The 27,679-nt window shown below is 43.7% G+C and overlaps 2 protein-coding genes across 2 annotated transcripts in view; one reads left to right on the top strand and one right to left on the bottom strand.

The window, feature by feature from the left end:
• Positions 1–4,884: 4,884 nt before the first annotated feature.
• The window catches only part of LOC146702960 (alpha-1,6-mannosylglycoprotein 6-beta-N-acetylglucosaminyltransferase B-like), a 96,093-nt gene continuing 73,298 nt past the window's right edge, over positions 4,885–27,679 (bottom strand). The window contains exons 20-21 of the transcript XR_014921930.1: positions 17,161–17,382; positions 4,885–5,440 (exon numbers count right to left, since the gene is read on the bottom strand). The gene's annotated coding sequence lies outside the window, so the exon portion shown is untranslated. The remainder of the gene's footprint in view (positions 5,441–17,160; positions 17,383–27,679) is intronic.
• The window catches only part of ntn2 (netrin 2), a 30,914-nt gene continuing 14,039 nt past the window's right edge, over positions 10,805–27,679 (top strand). The window contains exons 1-2 of the mRNA XM_085466042.1: positions 10,805–12,048; positions 24,437–24,625. Coding sequence (XP_085322168.1) covers positions 10,998–12,048; positions 24,437–24,625 — 1,240 coding nt within the window. The 5' untranslated portion in view covers positions 10,805–10,997. The remainder of the gene's footprint in view (positions 12,049–24,436; positions 24,626–27,679) is intronic.

Here is a 27,679-nt window from a genome sequence, read left to right as displayed (position 1 = left end):
CTTTAAAGTCACATGAAGGCAGTTAATGAGTTAATGCGATGCTGTCATAGCCGAGGGCGCAGGTCCACATTTTCTCTGCCAGAACGAGCCTCTTTTTACACAAGCGCACAACAGGCAGTCCTGGTGTGTTTGATTCCATGTTACTATTATTAATAAAGGGGGGGAAAGTCGGTTCCTCGACGCAAATAAATCCCGCGTGTGCTGGACTATTATTGGGATTAATAAGTCACAACATTCTGCATCTGCCTCTTGTTTGTTTGGCCCCCGCTAACCCCTGACTCTGTTTCAACAGGTTCAGCGTTGTGCGCTCATTACGACCTCCATATGGCTGCCTGTGAACACAGCCCGGCACGTAGCGTTCAGAGCAGGCAGCAGAGTAACTGCCGGTCCGTAAAGTGGCGGAGATGTATTTGTTGTAAAAGTGAGACCGTGGAATGAAATCAAATGATATAAGTAGTGTTTTTCTTCGCGCATATTTATTTCTTTTATTAATTGGGCGCCTCTTCAAATTACAGGAAAAATGAAACTTAAGTTATCCAAATACTGTGCGCTATTGGATATGCAGATCTCTCTCTCACACACACACACCCTCACTCTCTCTCACCCTCACTCTCTCTCTCGGGTGCGCTCTTTCTCTCTTGGTTTTGGGGGAAATCTGGGTTTGATTTTAACGGGGAGTAGCCTAACCCGGGCTCTCTTTACATATGGATGTACTGGACGCTCTTCAGTCGCTCTGAGCTTCGGACGGGGATGAGTTCGGTGGTTCATCTCTCCTCCCGCCGCTATCTTCTCACTTGTGCTTAACTATTTTTTAAAAGGAGACGAACGTGAGAAAGTACGCCTCACTTTTTTCCCCTCGTTTGGAGAGGACGGTTTTTGACGGAGCACGAAACTTGATGCTAAGGTGGATCTCTCGCTTGTAGGACGTCTTTTAAAAGTACTAAGTCAGCGGCTCTACCGTCTTGTGACACTGGGGTAAGTTTATAATTTGCGGCTCACCGTGCCTGTTTGTTCCACACACCCGGCGTGTGCGCGTCTCTGCGGAGAGCAGATCTCAATTTTACGCACCGCTTATTTTCCTAGTAAGTGACTCACGGCGCTCGCTGTGACGGGCTGTCCAAACCTGCTATTTGTTTTAAACGCAGGCAATGACTGTTATTACCGCATTACAGACTGAGGTCGTGTAAGTTTCGGGTTGCTGAATCACCGGGACGCGCTGGATCAGAGCGGCGGACATCACGAACAGGTGTCAGCCTCCACGGTTTACACCTGGCCCACGTGTCGCCGCAAAGGAAAAACAACAATGTCAGCCCGTGCCGAGGTGCAAGAGGTGAGCTATATGAAAGCCAGCTTGCATGCAACAGCTTCCAGGTTCGGGCACTGGCGCGTAATCGGTGCATTGGCCGCTTCTAATATTACCCCCTTTTCCGTTCGACGCCACCACGTGCAACTTGTGGTTTAAAAAAAAAAAAGGGACATTTATGCATTAAAAATGTTTAAATTAAGACACAGTAGCTCGTTTGGAGAAATAACTTGTCTTTATTATTAAAGGTCAGGAAAATCTGTCTAAATCAGGGTTGGCAAACATAAGTCCCAGGGGCAAGAATCGGCCGCCCAAGACTCCAATCCGGCCCACTTGATGGAAAATGTGTAGGAGGACATGAATATATGACTTTTGACCGTCCTTTTACAAGTTTTGAAGCCTTTTTTTTTTTTTTTTTTTTTTTTTTTTTTTTTTTTTTTTTTTTTTTACTGATCCAGACCTTCCCCATTACCATTCATACTACCCCAAAGTAAATAAATAATAGATTTCTATCATTTTAAACATTACTGCTACACAGAATTTAAGCCCAAAGAGTTGTGCTGACAGATTTCATACATTTACTGCAGCAGCATTTCTTTATCATTTAGAAATGCTGTTGAAATTTGACTTTCTTTTTTTTATATTAAAATCTCTCTGGGTTTAAATGTGTAGTTAAGCTTCTGCACACTGACAGAAAGGGGAGTTTCACTGGTACGGCCCACATAAGATCAAAGTAACGTGTATGTGGTCCGTGATGTAAAATTAATTTGATACCTGTGCTCTAAACTCTAAATAGCAAATGATGATAATACATTTTTGCACTTAAGTCCACTTCCTGTCAGGGTGTGATGGGGAAACAATAGCCTTTACAATACTGATGAGGTTCACCCTCCCCGAGCTCATCCACTTCTCTGCTCTCAAGCAGGTACAAGCCTGGAAGCGAAAGCGAGAATCCCATACCGATGGCTTATCTTAACTGCTTCAATAGACTTAAAGTATCCCCCTATTGCGCTCTGAAACAGTGTCAGCCACTTGACCTACTTCTCACTCTCGCCGCAAACGCCTGGAATCGGTGCACGATGAGGGCCTCTGAAACCTTGCCGCTCGCCAAGGTCAGAAAGAATGTGAAATGTCAAGTCGAAGCCAGAGGAAAGCAGGGGGAGTTTAATGCATCTGAAGCAAAGGGCTGTTCATCTGGAGTGCAGCCACTGCTTCCCTGTTTTTGCAAATTAATCATCATTATTTAATTGCATCACACCCTGCTTCCATCAGTGACAGAGCGAGGGAGGTAGAGCCAGGAGCAGCTGAAGGCACATGATGTGGAGGCTAATCCAGAGCAACATAGTGCAGATTTTTATTAACTCCTTAAAGTGCGGCTGGATGGGGATGGTTAAAGCTGCAGTAACATAAGCAGACTGTTTTCTTCTGCCTTGAAGAGCAGGATTCCTCTGGATCTTGGCTCCGTCCACCTGAGCGAGTAAAGTCAACACTTCCACTATATTTTTCCTTCTGTGGCTTCAGCAGTTTGACGAGAGCGGGAAAGTAATGCTATATCTGTTTCTCCTAGTCGCATACACTGCTCTGTTTTTACTGTGTGTAACTTCATCCCCCTTGAGTCGAGCATTCGAATAAACTGTGCAGGCTGATTAATTAATAAGGTCTGCTCAACCACGAGCCTGTGGGAGAGGCTATCATTGAACTCACGATGCAGCTGTTTGTCAGGAGCTACCATATCAGATTCTGGTAGCTACAGGGATAAAACACAAGATCCAAGAATTAGAGTTTGATTTCAATCCATGAAGAATTGATATATTCTGTTTCCAACCTTGCATTTATATGCAGCCCATGAGCTGAATGTGGTGTGACAGAGTACCCACATTACATGCACTCACTCAGGCAGCATCTGTCTCCACTTCAGAGGTGAGAATGAAGTTGAAATACTATCTTGACTGCTGACTGAATTGCCTGTGTGATATCTCTCTGAGTGACAAATTAGGTGTTTGTACTTGCTTACCTTCTCTGTTAAAATACCCATCATTCATCAGCGTGATACCCAAGATGGCTCTCGCTGTGGGAAGAGGACCCAGAGGCAGAGATTCACATTTTATCCCACCACTTCCTGCACCAGCAAACGCTAGGCCTGCGTTTGCTAGCTGCAGATTTCATCCAGATGCAGTGTGTGTGTGTGTGTGTGTGTGTGTGTGTGTGTGTGGGGTCCACATGCGTATATCTGGCCCCACTTATTTCCTATCAGTATACTTATCTGACTTGGATACACACAGACACATCCATAGTGATGGAAAAGTGTTAGTGCCTTTACACTATGACCTCTGACCTGTGGGCAACTCCCCTACAGAAATCCCCCTGGGGTGTAGTAACATCGCCCTCAAGGGAGAATGAATAAAGATGGAGAGGAAAGAACAGGAAGAGGTGAAGCAGGCTTGTCTGAGTCACAAGCTTTGGCATCCGATAAAGTGTCTTGTAAATACAACTTGTTTGTCAAGGAGTGTGTTTAATGAACGCAACCTTCGGAGTATTTCAAGGACTTAATAAAACGATTTGCACCCCCTTTGGAGTTCAAAGTAGGTCCGTGCTTTTGGCTGTGGTGGGGTAGAGGTTGCTCTTATGCAATGGAAAAAAAAAAGAGAGGAAAAGAGACCGTTTTTCCTGTTAGGGGGGCTTTTGGGAAAACCGCGGCTCTGCCTACCGCAGCCAACCTTCAAAGGGTTTTAAAGGAGCGTTCACCTCTCTTCTCCTTAAATCCTTCCATGCCTCTGAACGAGTTACTTCCTCTCATACCCAGAAACGGCTCACCTGCCTCTCAAGCTGCGGTCTGGGTTGTGCTTATGTCCATGGGAAATGTTCCGTAGGGCAGCCCTCCAGTCCAACCGCTTCCTGAAAACACCACACTTTGGGAAGTTCAGCATTTCTCACATGTCTGTATTATCGCTGTAATCCTGCTACTTGATAGCTTTCATCCAGTGTTAAAGGAATTTGTTAGTCTGCCCGCCATCGTGGTCCGAGGATATCATCCATCTTTTTCGCTCTCTCTCTCTCTCTCTCAAGCTCATCTTGACAGCACATGTAGGGGAAATATTTCTTGTATTTGAAAACAGATCACAGCGTGACATAGGTGGCTATAAATTTTTGGACGCCGGTCCTTGTACTCCAAACTTTTACCCTGTCAGCTAAAAATCCAGAAGAAAAGTTTTTCCTCGTGGGAGCTTCATGGAGAATTTTTTTTTTTTTTCAAGAAAATAGTTCCACATCCTGTAACGCAACATACTTATGTTCAGAATGATCCATGATCCATTTGGCTGTGACTCAAATAGATTCAGAGTTTGTAACTGCTAACTCACATACTTTATTTTGCAGTGTGATTTAAGGTTGAGCTTTCTGTAGGATTTAGTCTTAAAATCAGTTATTTTACCACAGATGTTTGGTTTGTGTCACTGACTAAATGTTTTTAAAAAAAAGGTCAAAACTAAAAAAGAAATTATTTAAATGCATCATATTTTATTATATTTTTTTAACTGTAGAGCTCATACTTGTCTTCACCCTACTTACTGTGTTTTCTTCTCGCTTTTTATGAGTGCAGTCACATTTAAAAGTGAAGCAGAAAACACATGAGTCGGATGTGTGGAGGCTCTAAGTTGGAAAAACAACTAAAACCAAAGGTCTTGTGTATTCATTTGATGTGTATTTTTGCCTGTTTCTGTTCTCACAGTTTAACCCTCTTTAATCCCGTGTAAATTCATGAGTAATGCCTAAAACTTTCTGTCTGCTCATGTCCTCTCCACTCCCTTACGCTTCTCGTTTTCTCACCGAGAGCAGGCTCACCTCACTAAACCCTCTTTTTAACAGACAAAAATATACAACAAGGTGTCCTATCAGCAGTTTTCGTGACTTTTTGCACTAAATACAAGGATCAGCAGCTCAGTACAGCTTCCCGTCCAGAGTCTGTGAGAGCCGTCTTAACTTCTCTGTCTGTCGTCTCTCCTCCTGTTTGGTTCTGGATCAGGTTCTGTTGATTTAAAGAACTGCTGTCAGACTCGGGGCCGGCGGTGTGGGCTGGGCCAGAGAAGCTGCTGCATTCCTCTGCTGGGCGTTCAGGGTTTCTCCCTGTGGTGTCTCTTTCTGTCAGATAGAAAGGTAGAGAATTTTTTTTTTTTCACTTGGATGTTTTATGATCTTCTGTGGATCTGCCTGCTGCGTCTCAAGCCACACAGACACTTTGAAACGGCTTTGTGTTATCCCAGAAACAGCCAGTACTATCTCATGGACTTTGCTTTAGCTACAGGAGTTTGATATAGCAGTAAGGTGATGGTGAGTAGTTTTGAAGGTTGGAATTGGAGGATTTGTCACATTATATATACACACACACACACACCCTCTGAGGAGACATAAGCAGGCTTTAAAAATTTGTTAGTGATCCCCGTGCTAATGACGCCCTCAGCTGTGAGAGGTTACACCCCTCTTTCCTCAGCCCTCCCCCTGCCTCTTCAGTGCCTAATGAATGCTAGTGAGGTACTCAGACTTTCCTTCACCCTCACGTACTTACACACACACACACCAATGGTAGGATCTTCATGACCGTGGAGATGGACATCATTAAGTGGGATTCAGGCTGATAATATCTGACCCCTGTTACCTGAAACCTGTCAGTCATGTTGATTGGTCTGGACAAGTTTGTTTATCTTTCAGGTGTGTGTGTGTGTGTGTGTGTGTGTGTGGGTGCAAAGTGGACAGGGATGTGATTCATGATTAATCAGAACTGTCATTTATGGCCGGTTCCATTTTCTCAAATATATAAATTTATGTTATTCTCTCATAAATGGCATCAATTAATAATTTATAGGTGTGGCACAAAAGCTAAAATAAACCTTGTGAAACGTGACTACTTCCTGATATCTGAAATAGAACACTAGTAGTTGATAAATGGATAAGATTGAGGGGATGGAGTAGATGTAGGGGATTCCTGTTGCTTTCCTGTTCAGCGGTGTAATTCATACAGTGTATCTTTCCATGCTGATAATGAGAATGGAGGTAGCCCTGTTGTTAGCCTATTAAAAATCCCATCATGATTCCAGGCAGCCGGTAATAACCCCATTAGGGATTACTATACAGCAGGCTGGAGGGTTAGCAGGGTACCAATTTGGACCCCAGCTTGCTGTCATCTGAGACGGTCGTCGCAGAAGGCCTCCATTCAGTCCCACTTTGAGTGCAGCCAGCACACCGTCGCTCCAGAACAGCAGGAACGGCTCCCAGTTGGGATACAAAGTGGCTCAGCTGGTCCCTCTCCTATCCTCACCTCCCCTGGCGCCCTCCTCTTCACCCAAGCCAAATAAAGCCTCTCAGCCACTTCTGTTTTCCTAATCTGTGAACTCTGACAGAGGCGCCCACGCTTGAAAGAGAGACAACTCAACATGGGATGATCTCCCGGTGACAGCGAGAAGCTGAAAAAACGTTCCCAGGAATGTCTCCGCTGAAACCACCAGACCACCCTGTCATCTTCCTGTTCTTCTCTTCCTCCCTTTCTCTCTCGTCTGTCTTCCTGGATTTCTGCTCCCTCTATTCGTCGCCCACATCTCTTTAATCTAATTTCCTTTCCCATTGCCCCTCATCATCAGCCTTCCTTAATTGGGCTCACTGGTTTGATTTTTAAACCGCTGGATCTGTTCCGACTGCCAAATGGCCTGAGTAATCTTTAAAAACATGCTATGCAGGGGGAGAGTGAGGGCTTTCACTCTAAAAGCCCCATATTATTTTCATTCTCTCATTTCCAAAGGAGTCTATATTACTAATAAGCAAATAATTTAACACTGCCACAGCCCAGGATTTGGGATCAAAGCATGTTTGCACATTCAGGATTTTCATTGCCGTTATGCCACAGAGGAATGTTGTTGTGACAATTTGCCTAATGTGCAGTTTGTATTTATCACCGCACTTCGACCAGCTAATCATTTTAAAATTACTTCTTTTTTTCTCACTTAAATGATGCCAGTAGGTTTGCAAGCAGGCCAACTTTAACGTGAAATGCAAAAGCGTAGCTATTATAGGAGATCAACATGGGAAGCGATGCATTACCCTCAGGTTAAATGTAACATCTTTACACTCAAATGTAATTAATTAGTGAGCTTGGGCAACGTGGCAGCCAGATTTTCCAACACTTAAACAGAGCCAGGATAACTGCTACACTCACTTGAACGAGAGTGGTTTTAATCATCTCATTTAACTCTTGGCAGGAATCATAATGTAAAAATATTGCATGCATGATTTTATTTTCTCCCACAACAATAAGAATATCTCTTTACTAGAACAATGTAAGCAAATCTGCAAGTCTTTTTGTTTCTCTTTAAAAGCTGCAGCCTCTCCTCGCTAACCCAACATTTCTGTGTGGGATTCGTCGTCTTAATCAGAAAGACGGAGACACTGGACTGCAGCTGTTGCTACTTGAACCACATTTAATGAGAGGCTAAATCTTTCCCACTGAGGGGAAGTCGTAGCTTGTTAAACACACGGCCAAAGCAATAGGCAGATAACTTTTTGCTGAAACAGATTCTTAGTATTTAAAAGGTCAACCTGCTACACCTCAGTGCTGATGTCATAGCAGAGATTAAAAATACCAAAAGGCTGATTTTAGTGGAAGTGAGAAGTCTCTCGTGCATGCTGGCAACTGTTTCGGAGGGCGGACTGAGTGGAATTAAACAGCCGTGTCACTGTACCGTCTCTGTTTAACCTACATGCTCGTCTGTCAGACGCGCCTGACAGCACCAGACCCTGCAAGAGTCCCGGCAGGCACATGGGCCGCACCATATTTAGTCATCCAAAGTCCAGACACAGACCCGTGCAGTCCTCTACCTTAATCTGTCTCCCCTCCATTGCACCCTCTCTCAATTTTTATGTCCTTCCCTCAACTCCCTCCCTCCATCTCTGTCACTTTCCCTCTTTCTCCTACTGCTCCCATTCATCTCTGTCCTTGCTTGCCCTCCCTCCAGTCATTTCTGCTTTATCACTGTCGTGCCCCTCACTGTTTCTCTCCTTCCCGTGTCCCTTTCCTTTCTTGCCTACCAAAACTCTTATATATGATTATGCCATCTATTTTTCTTTGGTCTGCTGTCCACCCACCAACTCTTTCTAAACATGCCCATAAAATCTTCAATCCTGTGATAATTTCTAGACCTTTTTCCTATTTTGTTTCCACTCCTATTTCCTCTCTCCTTCAGAGACTCCCCACAGTTTATTTTCCCAGATGAGCATGCCTCTGATGGAAGCCCGGCCTGGATGCTAATGAGTTGCTAATTCTATCGGCCGCCTCTCTGCGCCCTCCCCACTGAGTGTCAAGCCCACCAGCCTTACCATGACCGGTCTTTTGATGGAGTACGTTTGGTTGATGAACTCCCGTCTGTGTAACCACTTTAACCTCCCTGACCGCAGACACATGCAACCTATCTGTGTCCTTATCTATCCTGCCAAGACCTCTTAGTCCAGTCATTAATGAGCAGACCCATCCTCTCAATCCACTGTGCATAGTGTAAGAGGAAATGTGTTGTTTTTATTCTTATGCTGAGGTCTTTAACTTGCCAAGAAGATTATTTCTGAATGTCTGCTTCACATCTCAGATGTGTTAGGTTGTATTTCCCTATACTCACATATAGGGAACTTCCCACTATATCACTTTATACTAAATCCTACAACTTATGCTGTCATGTCCCAAAAGTTCTCTGTAATTTTTCTGAACTTTTTATTTGAAGTTGTGATGCATACATACAGTAGGTACAGAAGGACAACAGAGTACGATTGCACCTCAAACTATGTAATTTCACATTAAGATAGGGGCATTCGGATACTCTATAATACAGCCCACAACCCTTTTACAATACTGTGTAGATACTGCATTTCCCTTATGACATTGTATGTTTAAATAGAAAAACACCTGTATGATATTTTATCTCCTTTCCTTTCAAATACTCCAAATGTACCTGTTACTTTAAAATTATTAACAGCATACTTTTCTTCTTTTCTTTAAGAGTGAAAACTGTATCCAATGTTCTCCTGCATGTATCCATAACACACACATACTGAAAATAAAAAAACCTAAACCTAAAAAAATTACCTGCTTAATGTTGCTAAAATTAACACCACACAGGTTACACTCTGTAATGCGTGACAGAGATTGATATCGATATTCATCACATTAATTTTTCTAAGCATCTGAATTTATGCTTGACAATCAGCTGAATGGTGTTTAAGCACAGAAGAGGCATCCTATTTATTAGGACACGTGGGTGTTATTTTTTGTTTTTGTTTTTTTTGAGGATTTCTATGGACAAAATCCACAAAAATTGACTTTTTTTTTTTTTTGATTGGCCACAGATGAAGCTTTTTGTTCTACAAAGATGAAGAACGATTCTGTAGTATAAGAAAGAGTGTGGGGGTAGAAGGAGGTGGGTGTGATGCATTGTAATTGAATTCAAACGGTTGAGGTACCTTCCCAACCCCTCCGCTGTCACTTTTAAAATGAGGCTCTTCTAGACTTGACATCCAGGGAAGTAAAAAGGGGATTAAGGAAGAAGAAACCTCAGGCCATATACATCTCTTTCTATTGTCTGCTTTCTTTGCTCTGGGGCTTTTTCTCCTTGTGCCCCTCGATCTTTCTCGGGGACCAAGAGGCCTCTCGTCAAGCACTCAGCTTATGAAAGAAGCCAGCCAGGTACCTGTCTTGACCCATAGATTTAGTCTGTGAGACACTGAGGCCTTTCTAAGTTCTTTTAAAGTGGAGTTCATTTCTCAAATACCCATCACTTTTGGTGAATTTTCTGGTTCAGCGAATAAACACAATGCTGCCTTCTTTGCGGTCAGCACTGTGTCACAATAGCGTTGCAACGGTTGATTTCCTGTAAAATTCCTCAAAAATTAGCAAGTAACTACAGCCTGGCCTTCGTATGTAGAATCCACCCCCCGTCTTTTTTTTTTTCTTTTTTTTTCCCTTCTAGGACCAGCGCTTGCAGCAGTGCTTTGACCAGGGTCACACACGGTTCACTGCTCTGCCGCACCACCAGGGATTATGGGGTGACTTCTGCCATGCTGCTCAAGCATGACCAGAAGGCTTGGCCAGTTTTGACCTGAATAGCGTAGGACTCGAGTAGTGAATGAGAGGCCGGCATTGAAATTCAGGATGCAGCTACTTGCAGTCACTTATGTCTCTCTTTAAATGGTCACATTCTCTCTCTCGGGCCCCTCATCTGTCTGATCCTTTGACAGGCTTTCAGTCAATGAAAACATTCACTTGTGGCCGTACAATGTAAAAGATTTTATTTAATTTCCTTTATAAGGGGAAGTATAATTTGGTTTTAAAGATACACAACATTGGGTTTTTTGTTTGCTTGTTTTTTTATGCAGTACATCAATGCCACTTTCCATTTTCTATCCTGTTATGGTAAAATATGTCAATGACATTGACCCTTGTGTTTATTTCTCTCTCTTACAGGAAAGGCTCTGGTCAGCCTGAAGCGAAGGGTCACTGAGCTCAGACACTCTTCTTCCACTGACTCACAAATTACACACTCACGGGGGGGGAGTCACACACTGACACATCAGTGCAACGACGCAGACACTCAGTTTACACACTTGGGCAAACACACATACCCTCATCCTTGCACATAGACATCCAAACACAGGCCCCTTGAGCAGGATGAGGGAACCTTGGAGGTACCTGCTGGGCCTGTGCCTCCTGGCATGCTCAACCTTCACCCACAGTGCCGCTAATCCCTTCACAGGACAGCAGACTCCTCCAGACCCCTGCTATGATGACACCGGTGCAGCACGCCGGTGTATCCCTGAGTTTATCAATGCTGCTTTCGGCAAGGAGGTGATGGTTTCCAGCGTGTGTGGCCGACCTCCCTCCCGTTCCTGTAGCGTGGTGGAGCGGGGCGACGAGCGGCCTTCTGTACGCACGTGCCAAATCTGTGACGCAGCCGACCCTCGCCGTGCACACCCGGCTTCCTACCTCACCGACCTCAACTCGGCCCACAACCTCACCTGCTGGCAGTCGGAGAATCTGAACACCTCTCCGTACAATGTGACTCTCACCCTTTCGCTGGGTAAAAAATTTGAGATTACCTACGTCAGCCTGCAGTTTTGTTCACCACGACCCGAGTCCCTGGCCATATACAAAAGCATGGACTATGGCAAAAGCTGGATGCCCTACCAGTTCTACTCCTCGCAGTGCCGCCGCATGTACAACCGACCCAACAAAGCAACCATCACCAAGCAGAATGAGCAGGAAGCTCTTTGCACAGATGGTCACACTGACCTTTACCCGCTGTCTGGAGGGCTTATAGCTTTCAGCACTCTGGATGGACGGCCTTCTGGTAAAGATTTTGACAACAGCCCAGTTCTTCAGGACTGGGTCACCGTCACTGATATCCGTGTGGTCTTTAGCCGGCCGCAGATGCCCCGGGAGTTGGTACTAGGGGCCGGAGGCAACACTGGAGGGAGGGATGATGACCCCATGGCAGTGACATCAACACTCCCAACTTATTTCTATGCAGTGGGAGACTTCCAGGTGGGCGGGAGGTGTAAGTGCAATGGCCATGCCTCACGCTGTCTGAAAGACAAGGAAGGTAAACTGGTGTGTGACTGCAAACACAACACGGAGGGACCTGAATGTGACCGCTGCAAGCCCTTTCACTATGACCGACCTTGGCAGAGGGCCAATGCTCGCGAGGCCAATGAATGTCTGCGTAAGTCTCTCTTCTTATCTGTCATCCGTTATGTGCTTTTAATAATGTTTTAGTTTTTCTGCTCTAGATATCTCGTGGATATAATCTGGATATTGCATGGGATCATTACTTCAGGTTGCAGACAATCATAAAAAAGTCTGAATTTGAACAACACTGTGGCGCAAAAATCAGTGCAACAGTGGCTGCATCTAAAGTTCTGATTGCATGTCTTAGCTGAGCAGATGAAAATTAGGAAATGCCTGAAAATTTCAATGTTTGTCTATTTTGTTGCGTCTTTTCACGGCACAGTTATTTTCAGGACGTGAGCTGAACTGAGAGGGCACCAAAAATGATTTTATACAGAAGCAACACAGAGAAAGAGCGAGCTGTAGAAAAGGATAAATATGAGTTGGAAGACCCGTGTTTGACTGTCATAAGAGTAATTAATGATGTTGCCAGAACATTATGTTGTTTATACAGGTGAAGAGTTGTGCGCTGACAACTTTGGCAATGTCTCTCAAAACACAAGCCCATACGTTCCTTTCATTTCTCATCAGCCTCTTGCATTTACTGTTCCAGTAGAGAAAAACAGGGCTACTGCACTCAACTACATCCTGAACTTGTCTATTTAAAAAAGGAAAAAATTGTTTTGCACAAGCAAGTCTAAACAGTGGATGACAACAGCTCGACTCATTGGCACACGGCTACGGCTAAGACTTCCAAGAATGTTATTTGGCAGCGTTTGCCGTCACCTCACAACACACTCAGTAAAAGTCATCCAGACATGCTCTGAAAGCATGCCAAGAAAAATCATGGCAATTTCTGTGGCAATTTTTGTAATGTAAGTAGATTACCTTTGTATAGGATCAGGCCTTTCTATGACACCAATTTTATGGCTGTACAAAGGTCTTGCTTACATGTCACATTAGCGTTTTTATCAGGATTCATCCTCTAATGTGTGGCTGTTTCTTTGGTGGTTACACACAAATATATATATAATTATTATTATTATTATTTTTTTTTTTACAGCGTTCTTCTGTTGGTGTGAATAGACTTACGTTGAACTCAATTCAGGTCAATTTTGCTTGTCATAAAAATGTGTTAGCGTAGCAAAATAAAACCATATTAGAAACCACTGTCCCTGCTTTAACCTTTATGAAATAAAATTACAGCCAGAGAAGGAGGGGGGAGAAACAGGAGCAGAACATTGAAAAACTCAGTATATTTTTCTAACATGTTGTAATTGCCCTGTGAGCTGGCCTGAGTTCATATTTAGCATTGAACAGAGCCAAATCTGTTTAAAGGGGGCAGAGAGTGACAGAGCCAGAGAAGCGAGGCCGTTCTAGCCTTAGACTGGACTTAGAACTGACACGGGAGATTTCAACCTTACTTTTGGCTTTTCCTCCTCGACGCCCTCGCTTTCTCGGCTCACAGATGCAGGCACACATACACCTAACCCCTTTCTGTAACAATATCCTGTCAATCCCTGAGTGATTTCGCCCTCGTACTTTTGCGCACGCCCTCCTTCAAATGTCCCGTAGCCGTTTGTGAAGTGTTACGCCCGCTTTCCGTAGATCTCATCTCTGTGGGATTGATATGTCACTTTTACCCAGAAGTTCTGGCCTAAATAGCCCGGCTCCACGGGCCAACTACGATGACCTAATCCCGGTGTTGATACAGGGCAGTTAAAGGTCTTTGCTAGTCGCACGCTATACCTGATCACACATCCTGATTTGCCAACAAACCAGTCCCAGTTGTCCCTAATTTCACGTTCCACAAGCTTCTTTTTTTTTGCTTTTTTTTACAGCCTATTCCACTGGAACCACTTCCAAAATATTCTTAAAGTAGCAGGAGGGCCTTTTAAAGAGGCTTCTCAGTGTATAAATAAAGCCCCTTAAGAAAAGAAAATGCTGCCGTGCCTTGTCGATTTCTCTGCTTGCTTTTCTTTTTGAGACGTTACACAAACTGATTGGGGGGGTAAGAGTGGTAAGTTACATAGTGGAGGAGTCCCTTAGGTGTCATAAGAGGTCCTGGGGTTGTTTGGGTTTGGAGGGAGAGTCTGAAAGGTCACGATCCTCCGTGCAGGGGTGACGGAGTTAAGCTGATTGGGAGGTGGTTTGTGGGTAATGAGGAATTCAGAGTGGGCAGATTTGGAGCCACATCAAAAGCTGTTTTGCACCCTGCCACTGAAGCCGAGTCGGCTCTTGAGAAATTATGTGCCTCTTGGCTGATTTTTTTTTTTTTTTTTTTTTTTTTTTTTTTTTTTTTTTTTTACCCTTTCAAGTTCCTTTTAAATGTTGTGCAAGGTTTTGGTCTTATCGGTCTTGACTTAAATCTTAACATGCACAACGTGAACATCGCCTCCAACAGAACTTGGGTTTTGCTAAATGTTCGACATGCCCCGCACCAGGATTTCTGTCTGTGCTCTTGGCAAACTCGCATAGCGTCTCCAGACACAAGCCATGCGCACACACGCCCATCTGCCGCCTCCCTCTCTATGAATCCTGCCTCGAGACATTGGTTTACAAATCCCTGCTGTAGTAGTCGGAGAGGGCAGCCTCGTAAAGGATTGTGTCTGTTTGTATTGAGGGAGACATGATGGAAAAATCTGTGATTTATCTGCTCAGCGTCCGAGCCACAGGAGAGAATAAGGAAACAGATGGATAAGAGCTATTTGGTTAGTGGTTGTGATGGAGTGTGGGCTTTTCTGCTGGCGTGGCCGGTCTCGTAATGTAAATACTTTATGTTAACTTAAAAATATGAGACACTAGATCATGCCATGAATTGAATCTGCCAAAGTCGCACCGTAAGATGAAGAGCCCTCTTGTGGAGTCAACGACAATGTGACATCCTGAGTAGATGATAATTTATGGTCTCGTAGCTCTCTGTTCTTGGCTGTGTCCACAGCCGTCTCGGCCCTGTTTGGCTGCAACAACAAGCTGCTCTATTCTCCAGCCCTTCCTCTCCCTCATTTGTACTCAACCTGCAGGAAGTCCAGAGCACTGCTGGGACGCTGCGAGCTCGGGGCCAGACACCATCCATCCCCCAGTGGCCCACCGAGCCAGATCTGCTTCCAGTGTTGAGCCAGGCGCGCTGGTATGCATTAAACAGGGAAGTCATTTAAAGACTGATTGAACTGCTGTTTCGTCTGATTTGCCAGAAATGCAGGTGAGCTGCGGTTAGCAGCGAAAGCCGAGTGTTTCTGCTCTGCTGACGTCTTTGGGCATGGTGTTGAATGTTTTGAGTAGGAAATTTGACACACTGGGTCCACGGAGGGAATGAATGATATGGTATTCTTCTTTTTTTCTGCACAAGAGGGTTTAATTTTGAAATTAAACAACCAATCAGTCAAAGACCTTTTCACTGTAGACTCTCGTTATACCTCAGGCCATGTCATCACCTGAAGGAAATCCCACAAATTAGTTATTACCTCTGAAAAAAGTTATTAGCTGTTATATAATACGTAGATGCTATTAGATCATGTCTGCTTCACTAATGAAACAGTGGTCTTATTAAAATGTGACTTTTACAGCGGAAGAGGAAGGAGAAGCAGAACGGACAGATTTTTGCGAGTCTTGTCACAAACCCTCTCAAGCTTTTCAGGGGGCTTGTGGCTTTTTGTGGGCTCAGCTTATGTTTTTTGGAAACTATTAGCTGGAATTAGGGGGACATTGACAGATAGGTTTCTTAGGGAAAGCAGTGTGATCCAGCAGTGGTGTCAAAGCAAGAGGCCGGCCAGCAACACATGCTCAGAACCATTACTCTGATGAAGCTTTCAGAGCTGGAAACTCTGAAAGACCACAGAAGCGCAAATTCGCCGCTTTTTTTTTTCCTCTTTTTTTTTTTTATATCTCTTTTTCCACCTTTTCATTTCTCTCACTGACAAGGGGCAGATGGTTATTCAATCCTTATTAGAATTTCAAAATAGGCCTCCATCCTTTCACAGCACCCCTCCTCCTCGTCCTCCTCCGCCTTCACCTCCGCCAAGGCCAAGCAGAGGTCAGGCCCGCGTTCCAGTCATGGAGCAGATTCATCAAGACACTTTTTAGAAACTTACTTGTTAGAAATGACCTCATTCTTAAACATCCCACACATGAAAGCATGGCACAGTATGCGTGAAGATGCATCAGCGACTGATTTCACAGATGAGCAACGTTTGTGTGCTTTTATTTTGAAATGAAAAGCTAACATCACCAGAGCACTTGGTACCTTAAACTGGTACAACATGGTCAGCTGAACTTTTTTTTTTTTTAATTATTATTATTTTAATCTGACTGTAGAGGCCATTATGAAATGAATCTTAGTAAGATGCTAAATATAGATGGCTAAGGATGTACGTTTGTTCCATTTTCCTAATTTCACTAAGTGACCTCCGCTGCCTTTGCCATGGAGGCAAAGGGGGAAACGATGCTTCAGTTACTTTTGTTTGTATGTGTGCTTGTTGAGGGGGCGTGGGGGTTGGTGAGCAAAAGAAAGTGATTTTTTTTTTTTTTTTTTTTTTTTAAAGAAACCTCCTGTGCTTTCAAATAATTACACAGCCGCAGAATGTTGTTTTTAAAATCATGCCTCTGGGATAGTTAGCGTGAGACACGAGAGTTATGGTATGGCGAGGCCAACAAACATAACATTAGGCCTCTGAATTCTGTTTTGGTGGGGTGCGCGCGCTTTAAGAATTTGAAGCAGGTCCTTTAGGACAGCAGGATTTGGTCACTTTGACTGTAAGCTTTGCTCTTTGCTTTTATTCCCTCTGTCAGTATTGCAGCTTTGGTTCGTGGCCAACCCGCAAGGGACTGATGCAGTTCTCATTCGGCAAAGCCACCCATAAAGGCTTCCTGGCAAGAATGAAGCGCGGTTAAACAAACGTTCAGGACAGCAAAGTGTCAAATAACAGCGCTTAATGTCAGCCGGGTTAGAATGCTGGATGCTCCGCGGCTGCCCGAGGCCAAGGGAGTGCGCGTTAGTGTGCGTACGAATCTCCTCGCGTCTGTGCATGTGTGAAAGCCACATGTAATCTGGAAGTGTGATGTAGCATTTCATCCCAGTGCCAAAGCAAACTGGTGGAGCTGCAGTGTGTGTGCCCACCCTGCTTTCCCAGGCCCACATCAACTCTCACCCACAGATGGTAGCAATCACCTCCTGAGGTGCCCTTCACCTCCAGCGTTGTCTTTGCTCTCTGTCCTCGTTGTAGCACACACTTCAGTGTTCCCTCTTCTGCCTGGACAAACTCACGCCTGCTGTTTTGTATTTCATCTATTTCGCCTCACTGATATCAGCCTCCTCCTTCTATCGCTGAATTCGTCATTTCGTAATGTTTTTCCTCTTCATATGTTGTTGCAAGTGTTTGTGTTCTCTTGCCTGGAAAAAGAAGAAGAAAGAAGTAGTATTTTGGCTGCCAGCCGGTATTGCTGGTGGCAACAAGTTTCAGAGGGTATTAAAAGAAAGTATGTTTTAGTATGAGCTCCCTTTTTAACAGGTTTTCATTCATGTCTATACCTGACTCAGACGGTGGGGAAATAGACTGATCTAAGCAATCAGTCGCTGGCATCGTTTGCATTTTGTGTACTGCATTTGAAGTGAAGTCAAAAGAAGACTGCATCCATCTCCACTGAGGAAGTTCAGCCCATGAATACATCTTACAGACCGGATCTGTAAGTCAGGCTACCTCTGCTTCTCACTGCTGATTTAAACATCACCTTTACGACTCCAAAGCCGCTTCAAATGTTCAGCTATTATTGGGGTTTGAGCCACGGTTCTCCACCATTTCTGCTGTCATCTCTGGCCAAGGTGGTGAATTTTCACAGTATGTTCCATCTGTCACTTTCTATTTCTATTTCTAACCCAAACAGGGCATCTCGTGCAATGCCCAGAGGCTACATCATGCATGTGTGTGCCAAGAGTCAAGGCAAAAAGTAAAAACTGCTGCACTTTACATTGGTTCTTACTGATTCTCCATGATGATTTGATTGCACAACATCCTCTGCTGCTTCTCCTGATTGCATCTTATTGACTGTGACAAGGAAAAAAAGAGCAAGTAAGAGACGGAAAGCAAAGGCAGTGGCAGGACAGAGATAACGATGTAGGGATGTGAAGTGGACCAGTGAGGGGAAACAGAGCTAAGGACTCAAATCTCACTGACACCAGGCCCCCAACCTGGCAACCCTCCAGACTAATCTTGTTAAAATCTCTCCCTGCCTGATGCCATCCAGAGAGAGAAAGTGGAGATGCAGGGGAAAAGGTGGACGAGAGCGAGGGCCAAGGCAGGAAACGAGCAAAGGAGAGACGAGCGACCAGCATTTGAGATGGGGTCTTATGAAAGTAAAAAGAGAGGAGGGGTAGCAGAGGTATTAAGGGGACTCTTAAGTTCAAAAGGGCTCCTGAGAGCTTGCTCTTAAGCCAGCGGCGTGAGGCTAACCACAGAACCCATCAGAGGGAGGGGAAGTCTGAGAAGTGGTATCATATCTGAAATTGAAAGATGTCTGTGTGTATGGGGTGGGGGGGGGAACAAGAAGCTCTTGCATACTGTACTGAGTGTGTAATGCACCCAGCCGGATTTCCTGTTAGTCCTCAGCTCTGACTCTTTAAGTCATTGTCTCAGCTTGATGTCCACAGCTCATTAGAGTCTACAGATCCAGCAGAGCTTACATCTGCTTATGACTTTTATTTTATTTTTTTTTACCCTCAGTCCATATTATTTTGTGGGCAGTTATTACCTCTTGAGGCACTTATCACTGGTGTGTGTGTGTGTGTGTGTGTGTGTGTGTGTGTGTCCACACTGTACACTGGCTTGGCTATAATAAGGAGCTAATTAACCGGGTGTTCCCCTTGGTGCCCTGAGCAGGTGGCTGGAGCAGCCAGGTGGAACTCGGCCCAAACACACACACACGCGCATTGGCATACACACATACACACACATGATGGCAGCAGCCCATATAGCAGAGCCTGTTTGGCCAGGCGAAGAGAGCACCCAAGGGGGGCTGCTGCAAGCAAGTCTGGACTGTGGCATGGGCCAAGAGGGGAAAGGTGGTTGGTGTGAGCGCACTCCAATTTTCAAGGACCAATTTTAGCCATGGGATTTGTGTTTCGCACAGGCATCCAAAATCAATTGGCTGTGCTCACTGTATACGTACGGCTTGGCTTTTGTTCGGCCTGAAGGAAAATCGAGGTTAGATTTATCCCGGAGATATGGAGTGGATGCAAGAGGGGTGATGCACTCACAAACACGCTCGCATTTTTTTTGTTGTTGTTGTTGAGCAGAGTCTTTAATGGCCAATTTGGCATTCGTACTTGACGAGTCAACACGCGAACCTCTTCGGAGCACATTTCCTCGTAGAGGCATCTTAACACAATAACCGATATTAAGTGGTGTGGTGTGTGTTTAATTTTTTTTCCTCTCGATCTCGAAATATTTCCTCTTGTTTTGAAAAACACAGATCACCTAAGATGAAGAACTGTGTAGGGGGAAGGTACCGGGTCGAAACAAGAACCGAAGATGAAAGTTTTGCACTTGGCACCGTTCGGTTTGATGACAGTGTGGTGAAACAATTCATTGCTCTAAAATTTTCCAAAGGGTTCTCCTCCTCCCTCCCTCCCTTTATTTTGGTCTCCGCATCCCTCCGTTTGCCAAGCCTGTAGCCTGTGTTTGTTATTTGATTTCCACGACAACACGAGAAACCAGCTTTACGCATCCTTCGAATTGGACACTGACCCACGGAGGAAAATCGTTCACTTTGGGGGGCAATCACAGACTCTTTGCTGACTTTGCTGCCACCCACAGAAGTCCTCCCCCATACTGAAATGACTCCCCCCCCCCCCCCCTTCCTCCTTTAGATAAAAATGAGTCTTTATGCACAGCACTACTACGGAAGCTTTGATGTGTTAATGAATTGAAAAATGGTCTTCAACAGAGTTCAGTTATCCCCGCTGAGCCTAATTTGGTTGAGAGGGTGTGCAGTGGTGGTGATGGTAGGGGGTGGCATTTTGGTGGGAGGTGGTGTGTGTGTGTGTGTGTGTGTGTGTGTGTGTGTGTGCGCGTAGGCACTTCAAAACAAACCCATAAACATTCCAGGATCTTTGGGGCAGCTGTAGCTCTGAGTTAACAGCACGCAGGGTGTGAAGTGCAGGAAAAAAAACACATGCAGGTAGCATAGAAACACCTACTTGCTTTTAATTTTTTTTTTAGTGCTGATTTTCTGGGATTTGTTCATTTTTCTCCTGCACTTTTTTTTCTGCATCCATCCCCATTTGCGTCGTTCTTTTACTGTCAGATACTAAACTTTTTCCAATTCTTTCTTCCTGTGACAAAATGTCTGGATGTCGTTAAATCCTTTGCAGCTACACGTGCTAAATCATTTAAAGGTTAAATTCTGGAGCTTTCCTTTACATTCTCCACACTTAAGCGTGTCCAAGCTCAGTCCGGTCTTTGTTGGCCGATCTTATTGCACAGCTGTAAATCTAGAGGATGCCATAAGAGGTCCGCTGGTACTTCAGCTGGGCAGAAAACGCGATCCATCGCTTTCATGTTCTGCTACAAGGTGTTAATGGTCACAAGTGCTCACAGCTGTGTGTGTGTCTGAGATGCTTGATCACAATCACAGACCCCTACCTCCATGCCCCCACCCGCTTTCCACCCCTGCAGCCCCAGCCACTCAGTGTGACGTGTGTGTTCTTTGTCACATTTCCCTTAGAAGAAGTTGGACAGGCTGTTTAGATCTTCACATGCACACACACACACATGCAGGGAGTCTCTCACCAGTCGATGTATATTGTTTTTCCCACTCAAACCTGGGACCAACCATCTCGCCATCTAAGAGCAGACTAAGGGTTAAAAGGCTTTGAACTCATTTTTCAAACTTTGTTCAGGATTAAATTGCCCCGCTCCCCTAACACTGCCTTCATATTCCATTTTGGATAATTCTCCAGGGTTGAGAATTAATTCTGATCTTGGACTCTCCAGAGTATGAAAGCACAGCAAATAAATCCAGCAGGGTCTCTACACAAACAGCGCTGCCTTGATATGAATTTATACATAAAACAGTATTTTCATTAGCTCGAGGATTCCATACAAATTGGGCAACATAATAACCAGATGGAATTGGGAAACAGTCTGGGAATGTGCTCCCCTTTTTCTTCCAGGGCCCGCAAGAGGGTGAGTCGGGGGGAGACTTGGCCTCTTTCCCAACCAGGTGCCAGGCTTTCCTTTGAGTGTGGACAGCGATATGTATTGCTCACCATATGTGGGGTACTTATTGCTTAACATTTGCACTTGAGGGATTCTCCTCCAGTGAAGTTGTCCTTTAAGTGATTGCAAAAGGCTCAGATCATTGAACTTAATAGAACTGGAGAACTGACCTTGGCTGGAGCAGAGAAATGAAAATCATCTGTAAATTATTGGGAAATATGTCTTAAAGGTCACACATTATACCATTATCATTATAAGTTCATCTAAGTCTCATATCTCTCAAGAATGTGCATGTCAAGTGTCAGCTTAAAATACAAAACGGATTTCTCATCCTGCAGTGGTTGTACAAACACGGTCTTTGCTGTGTTTTATAAAGTTTCCCTTAAATAAAATAGGGGCCTTGGCAGTGGCAGCTTATCTGGAACAGCGCTGTGCCTTCTCCTGCCATTGCAATAGATATCTCAGAACAGGAAAAGTAAAGCAAAAGAACTTTGGTTACCCGCCATAAGCCCAGATCCTGTAAGTATAGACTTACCCACTGTCTTGTAACAAAACTCCAGAATTCAGCCACACGTCTGAACCAGAACTGGACCCAGAGCAAGGAAAGAGTCTTACAGAATGAAATGCTGCACTAAATTTTCACATAATAGAGTTACCATTTCTGAAATCACTTGCATTATGGCTATTTATTTTCCACTTATGTACAATCGGGCTAACTGAGTTTAGCCCGCACTACAGGACATGAAGAGACATGAAAATACCCACTTGTAGCAGGCTCAGTATTAAAGGCATTTTTTGCTGGCCTTTTGTATTCTAACACAACGCTGGTGAGTAGGCGTATATACTCAGGTCGTGCAAATAGTTGCCAGATTAGCTGTGCAACATGCTAACAGTGTTTTCCGATCAGGCAAGAGTGGGTAAAGTGTACTGCATTCATCCAACACTAAACATTAGTTTGATTGTAGTATTTTTTCAGATGTATAGCTAAGAGCTTTACAGAGCTACAGGCTCAAACCAAAAAATAAAGAAGTAAAGGGTCATGGAGTGGGGGGGGGGGGGGGGCTTTGTTGAAGACGAGGACTGTGTAGTTGTGACATGACGTTATGGAAGGCCCTTATAAGTCGTTTTTAAGGTAGTTTCTGAACACAGTTTGAGTAAATCTCTATTTTTCTAAATCACTTATAGTCCACCTTTACATATTTGTAATGAAATGGGTACTGAGATCTCATTTTCTACGAACTTGTAACAAAATAAGTTTAAAAGTTCTGTGTTCTACAACTGGTTTCTTATTTTGTCAGTAGTAAACTTAATTACTGAAAAGATTTATATAATTGAAAATAAAAAAAACTGATATTTCCCAAATCTTTGGAACAGCATTGTTGTTTTAAAGGAGTGACAGAGTCATTTAAAAGATGATTAATTATTAATTGGTCTTTATATAAACACTAAAAACTTATAAAAGCGGGGGTTTAATACATAGAACATAAAAGTGACGTTGGACAAAATTTTATTCAGTAGTAGTGGTGGTGATGATGATGATGATGATGATGATTATAAACTACCTGTTTTCATTGCCCATTATGGCACTTAATTACTTAATTTTCTTATTTATTTTACTGTTTTGTGTCTGTGTACAATGTATTTGTACATACTGTCTGTGAAAAGCTCTTACAAACTTTTATTTACTTACTCAACACAAAGGTGTAAAGGTACCATGTTGTGGTTACAGGTGTTGCAGGTGTGTTATGTACCATTTTTATGCTCTTTAATTCATACACAGCCGTAGTACCTTAGTAGCTCGGTTTTTTGCCTAGCAACTTCAGAGTGGTGACGTGTCCTCATGAAGTGACTGCACCTGGGCAAGAAATAGCTCTACAAACAAACAAGATATAATGTGTTAATTAGTGAGGGCTGGCAGATTTAGTTGCCGCCGGTCAGAGCCAGGCTAGGTGTTTGGCCCTCGTAAGAGGCTGTTCTCGCTAGCTTCATGTTTATCCATCTGGCATGAGGATGGTGTCAAACTTGTAGCCCTGCAAATATGATCATGTATACACGGAGTGAGTGGGTAAGACAGAAAATATACATTTCACATGTTTCTGTAACTGACCCCTCTGCGCCTTACCCTCACCCAGTGTGTTTTAACTTAGTCTCTGTTGCTACATCCTTCTTGTTTTATTCTAAACATTTATTGTGTAGTGAAATCTATTTCCTTGACGCCTCTCCAGTTTGACTAAAGTTAATGAATATCACTTTCTGTTGTGATCCTCTAATACTTCTGCTTTGCCACAACTGTTGACATTTTCACTCAAACAGCTCTGCTGTTGTTTACCGCTTTTCAAATGCATCTGCAGATAACTTTGAGCTAAAGCTAAGCTCAGCGACAGTTGACTTTGAAGCCACGGCCAAGTCTTCAGGTTCCAGGTCTGACTTTGATTTAACCAGCAGAAGTTCTGGATCAAAGTCTTACACAAGCAAGAAGTGTGGGTTTCTCATTAGACTTCTCAAATGCAAAACCCCCACGTTTAGATAATGAAAAGAGTTTATCAATAATGTCAGAGTTGGTGAACGCAGTTTTATGCTGAGGAATCAACGGAAAAGACTTGTGAGCAAAAGAGACATTAAGGAACCAGCTGGATTTCAAGGGTAACTGGGAGAGCTATAACCACCCCTCACATGTCCCATATATCCTGCTCGCCTCATTTAGAAGACAGCTAGCTCGAGCCCATTCCTATATCTGATTTGGTCTCGCTTTTAATAGATCTAAGAAGTCTTTACTCATCAGTGATTCATGAAATTAATGTCTCTCTTTCCAGTGATTAATAACTAATGGGCTGAGAGAAGCCGAATTCATTAATTATGAAATGGGGAAAATGAGCTCTGCAAATATCACTTTTGATTGATGAGTTCTGGAATAGCAGCCAAGCCCACAGATGCAGCATAGATTATAAACCACTTATTATTATTATTATTATTATTATTATTATTATTATTATTATTATTATTATTATTATTACACTGCCTTACTTGAAAATCTTTCCCAGCTCTCTTGTGATATACATACCCCACCAGTAAGGATATATTTTACTGCTGAGCGTGCTCCATGTGAACATTTCAGCCTGCTAAATTTATGTTTGAACCCTAAGATAAATACTGAGAAGTTATTGTAAACTTTTGTATCTATCCTCCTCACCCTTGCCGATACCATAACGGCTTTGCTCTTTCCCTCCGCAGCGTGCAACTGCAACCTCCACGCCCGCCGGTGTCGATTCAACATGGAGTTGTACAAGTTGTCAGGGAGGAAAAGTGGCGGGGTGTGCATGAATTGCCGCCATAATACCGCAGGACGCCACTGCCACTACTGCAAGGAGGGCTTCTACAGGGACATGGCCAGACCAATCACCCACAGGCGAGCCTGCAAAGGTGAGAATCTAACAAGAAGTAACAGTAGTGTTTATGAAGAACTTTATTACTAATTTTCCAACGTGGCTTTCAAGATAGTCTGTGCTATTTGCTGCATGAGCTCATTCCTCCTCTATACTTCTATTAGGCTTCAGTCAAGCATACTGCAGAACTGTAGCACTCATTCATTTATCCTTGATTATGATCAGAGCTCGCTCTTCATCTGCTGTCAGAAATATAACACACAAGTGGTTTCCTGGGAAAGAATTACCAACCACAAGTCACGAGCACGGATCGCTTCGCGTTATGTCAGTCATTAATAGAGTAGAAAATATTTGTTTATAGATATATGTGATTATATGAAAATGTCCCCGATTATTACTTTAAATGTAGTTTAGCTTTTTCTTTGGCGCTACTCGGTGCTAAATGTTTACAAAATGTTCAAACAAACACTGATTGAGCCAGTCTATGTGTTTGAGAAAGGGGAGAAGTGGTAATATTTTATGAGTGGAAACATATGTTGTCATGGCAACTCTTACTATATATGTATATATTAAAAAAAAAAAAAATCAGCATGTCTGATTTGCCATACCATAGCAGAGAGAAATGATTTGATACTATGCCTGGAGTCTTTCTGGCCACCCCACCGAATGTTTCCCCCCTTGCCCACACACCACATAATATTTTCATGTAACCAATGCATGTCTCATGGAAAATTGATTTCATTATTTCACATTTGCAGTGATATTTTTCAGCCCCATATTATGCTGGAAATATTGCAAAAATAACACTTGTTTCCTGTATTTGATGCTCGAGAAAATACTCAAATAAATAAGAGTGTTTTGTAGCCGTATGATCCAGATGAAGGTTTAAAAAAATCACTTCCAGAACATAAAAAACGGCACTAGTGAAAGCTGCCAACACTCATAGCCATGAAGATCTCCTGGCTGTAATTTCACGGTGGGAATCTCTCACTGGCTTCTCGTCAGTTTTCCTTCTGCAGCCTGTAATATAACACCGAGAGGTTAGAAATGGCATGATATCAGGCCGCAGTTGCCCATGGTAGTTTCAATGAGATGTTGAGCCATTCATCGTGTAATGGCCAAAAAAATTACAAAAAAAACCCTCCACAGCGACTTGGTCACATACCTTAAAACTTAAGTCATTTGACCTGTTAATGCACTGAAACAATAACAGAAAGGGATCTGCTGCACCCCTGACAACAGATCCGCTCTGAGATGTGCATCCCCATGTGCAAATGGTTCTCTCATCTTTCATTTCCTGCAGTACGTGGAAGCATAATGTTTTCACACACATGCAGGCCACTTGACACTACAGTTTGTCTGCGATCCAAGTCAAGTGATCAGGTTATAAACAGTTTAACACCCTCCTTTCCAAAAGCTCCAGATGTGACAGAATCCAAGCTTACATTTATAAAGCTGAGGGGGCCAGCTCCATGATTGATCCACAGCATTCTAGGAGATGTCATTTGCTTTTGCTCTCTTTTTCTTCATCTCTGTCTTGCCAGATGGTTTACAACCAGGACCTCTGATTGCACCCTGACTTATGACTTCCCTCACTCTGCCTTTCTACAAACCCATTAAACCTTTGTCTTCCTCTTATTCTCATACCAGCATCTATGATTTTCTTTCCAGCCCTTTGCTTTCCATGTCCTTTCTGCCTGTGACCCGGTCGCGACAGAGGTCAGGGGTGTGGTATTGTTGAAGGGGGTGCGTGTCATGTCGTCATGTCTGAAATGGAGTTACTGCAATAAAATACAGGTGTGTTCAGAGGAGGAGGCGGGAATAGAGGGAGGCTGGTGGGAGGTACAGAATCTAGAAGGGGTTGTGTCTGTTACTGATCAAACTTGTCCAGGTCTAGTTGTCTGTTCACAGTGTGAGGCGTATTTGAAGGAATCTAAACACAAAACCAGGATTCCGGAAGTAACGTGGATATTTTAAGTCCGCAAATCTGAAAGCTACTTTCCATGACAGCAGACAAAGGCAGTCTTCCATGTGTCCTCACCCCCAACTGCTCTCAGCGGATGGCTGCCCAGCCGTGAGCCTGGTTGTTCTGGAAGTTTCTTCTAGTTAAAAGGGAGTTTTTCCTTCCCACGGTCGCCAAGCGCTTGCTCATAGGGGATCATCTGATTGGTTGGGGTTTAAGTATTAAATGCCTTGGTGTGACTGTTTTTGTGATTTGGCGCTACATAAATAAAACTGAAGTGAACAAAGTGCAGTCACCACAAGTTGAGTAACACAGTCACTTAAAATCACTTGAATCACTTAAAACAAGCAGACGCCTGAGAAAGGGACTGCAAATCCCAATGCAGCGCCTGTCACATCTGCAGTCACATGGGCTTGAAAAGCCATCAACATCTGAGGACATTTTTACAGCTTTCTAACTGGCTCTAGCCTCTGCACATAAAACCTCAGAAAAACAGTTTGAGGAAGGAAGGCTGGGGGTTAGACTGACACGACCAAACCCCCGTCTCCATCCTGCCTGCCCCTGACAGCTCGTTCAGATCTGGCCGTTGCTGGTTATTTACTGAACAATGTGAACACTGACAGTAACCTCTGAACTCCAAACAGTCAGAGTCTCAATTAGAAGGGAAGCGAGGGGGTCCTGTGCATCATTCGCAGTTTGTTTATACTGACCAGCCCTGTCAATGTTAAGTGATCAGTGCAGAGACAATAGCTTGTAAAACTCCTTGCCTTTGTCACATGTCTCTGCAGGAACAACTTGGGATTATGACATGGGTCATCTCACATGTGCTTTTCCTTTGGTCTGAAAGCGTTTTTCATTACTTGAAAAACGGTAAAAGTTGACGGACCAATGCACTATATCATTTGAGTTTTATTGAGAATGCAAACTTCAGGAAAATCCCAAGTAGTTCCTAGCCAGAAGCAGAAGAAACTCTGGCTCTAAATGAAGGTGGAGGTTGCTGGCACAGCATAAAAAGGCGTCTGGTGACCCCCGGCACCCGAATTAGTCCTGCATCACACCCTGCCACATGCTTAACGTTCTTGTCCTTAGTTCAGTCGCACTTTACCAAGTGCCTTCAAAGCTCAAGTT

Source organism: Copadichromis virginalis, linkage group LG8 (assembly GCF_057382275.1).
Source record: "Copadichromis virginalis isolate Kocher_CV1m ecotype Utaka linkage group LG8, C_Virginalis_male_GT1.1, whole genome shotgun sequence".
NCBI lineage: Eukaryota > Metazoa > Chordata > Actinopteri > Cichliformes > Cichlidae > Copadichromis > Copadichromis virginalis.
This window is presented reverse-complemented; position numbering and strand designations above follow the sequence as displayed.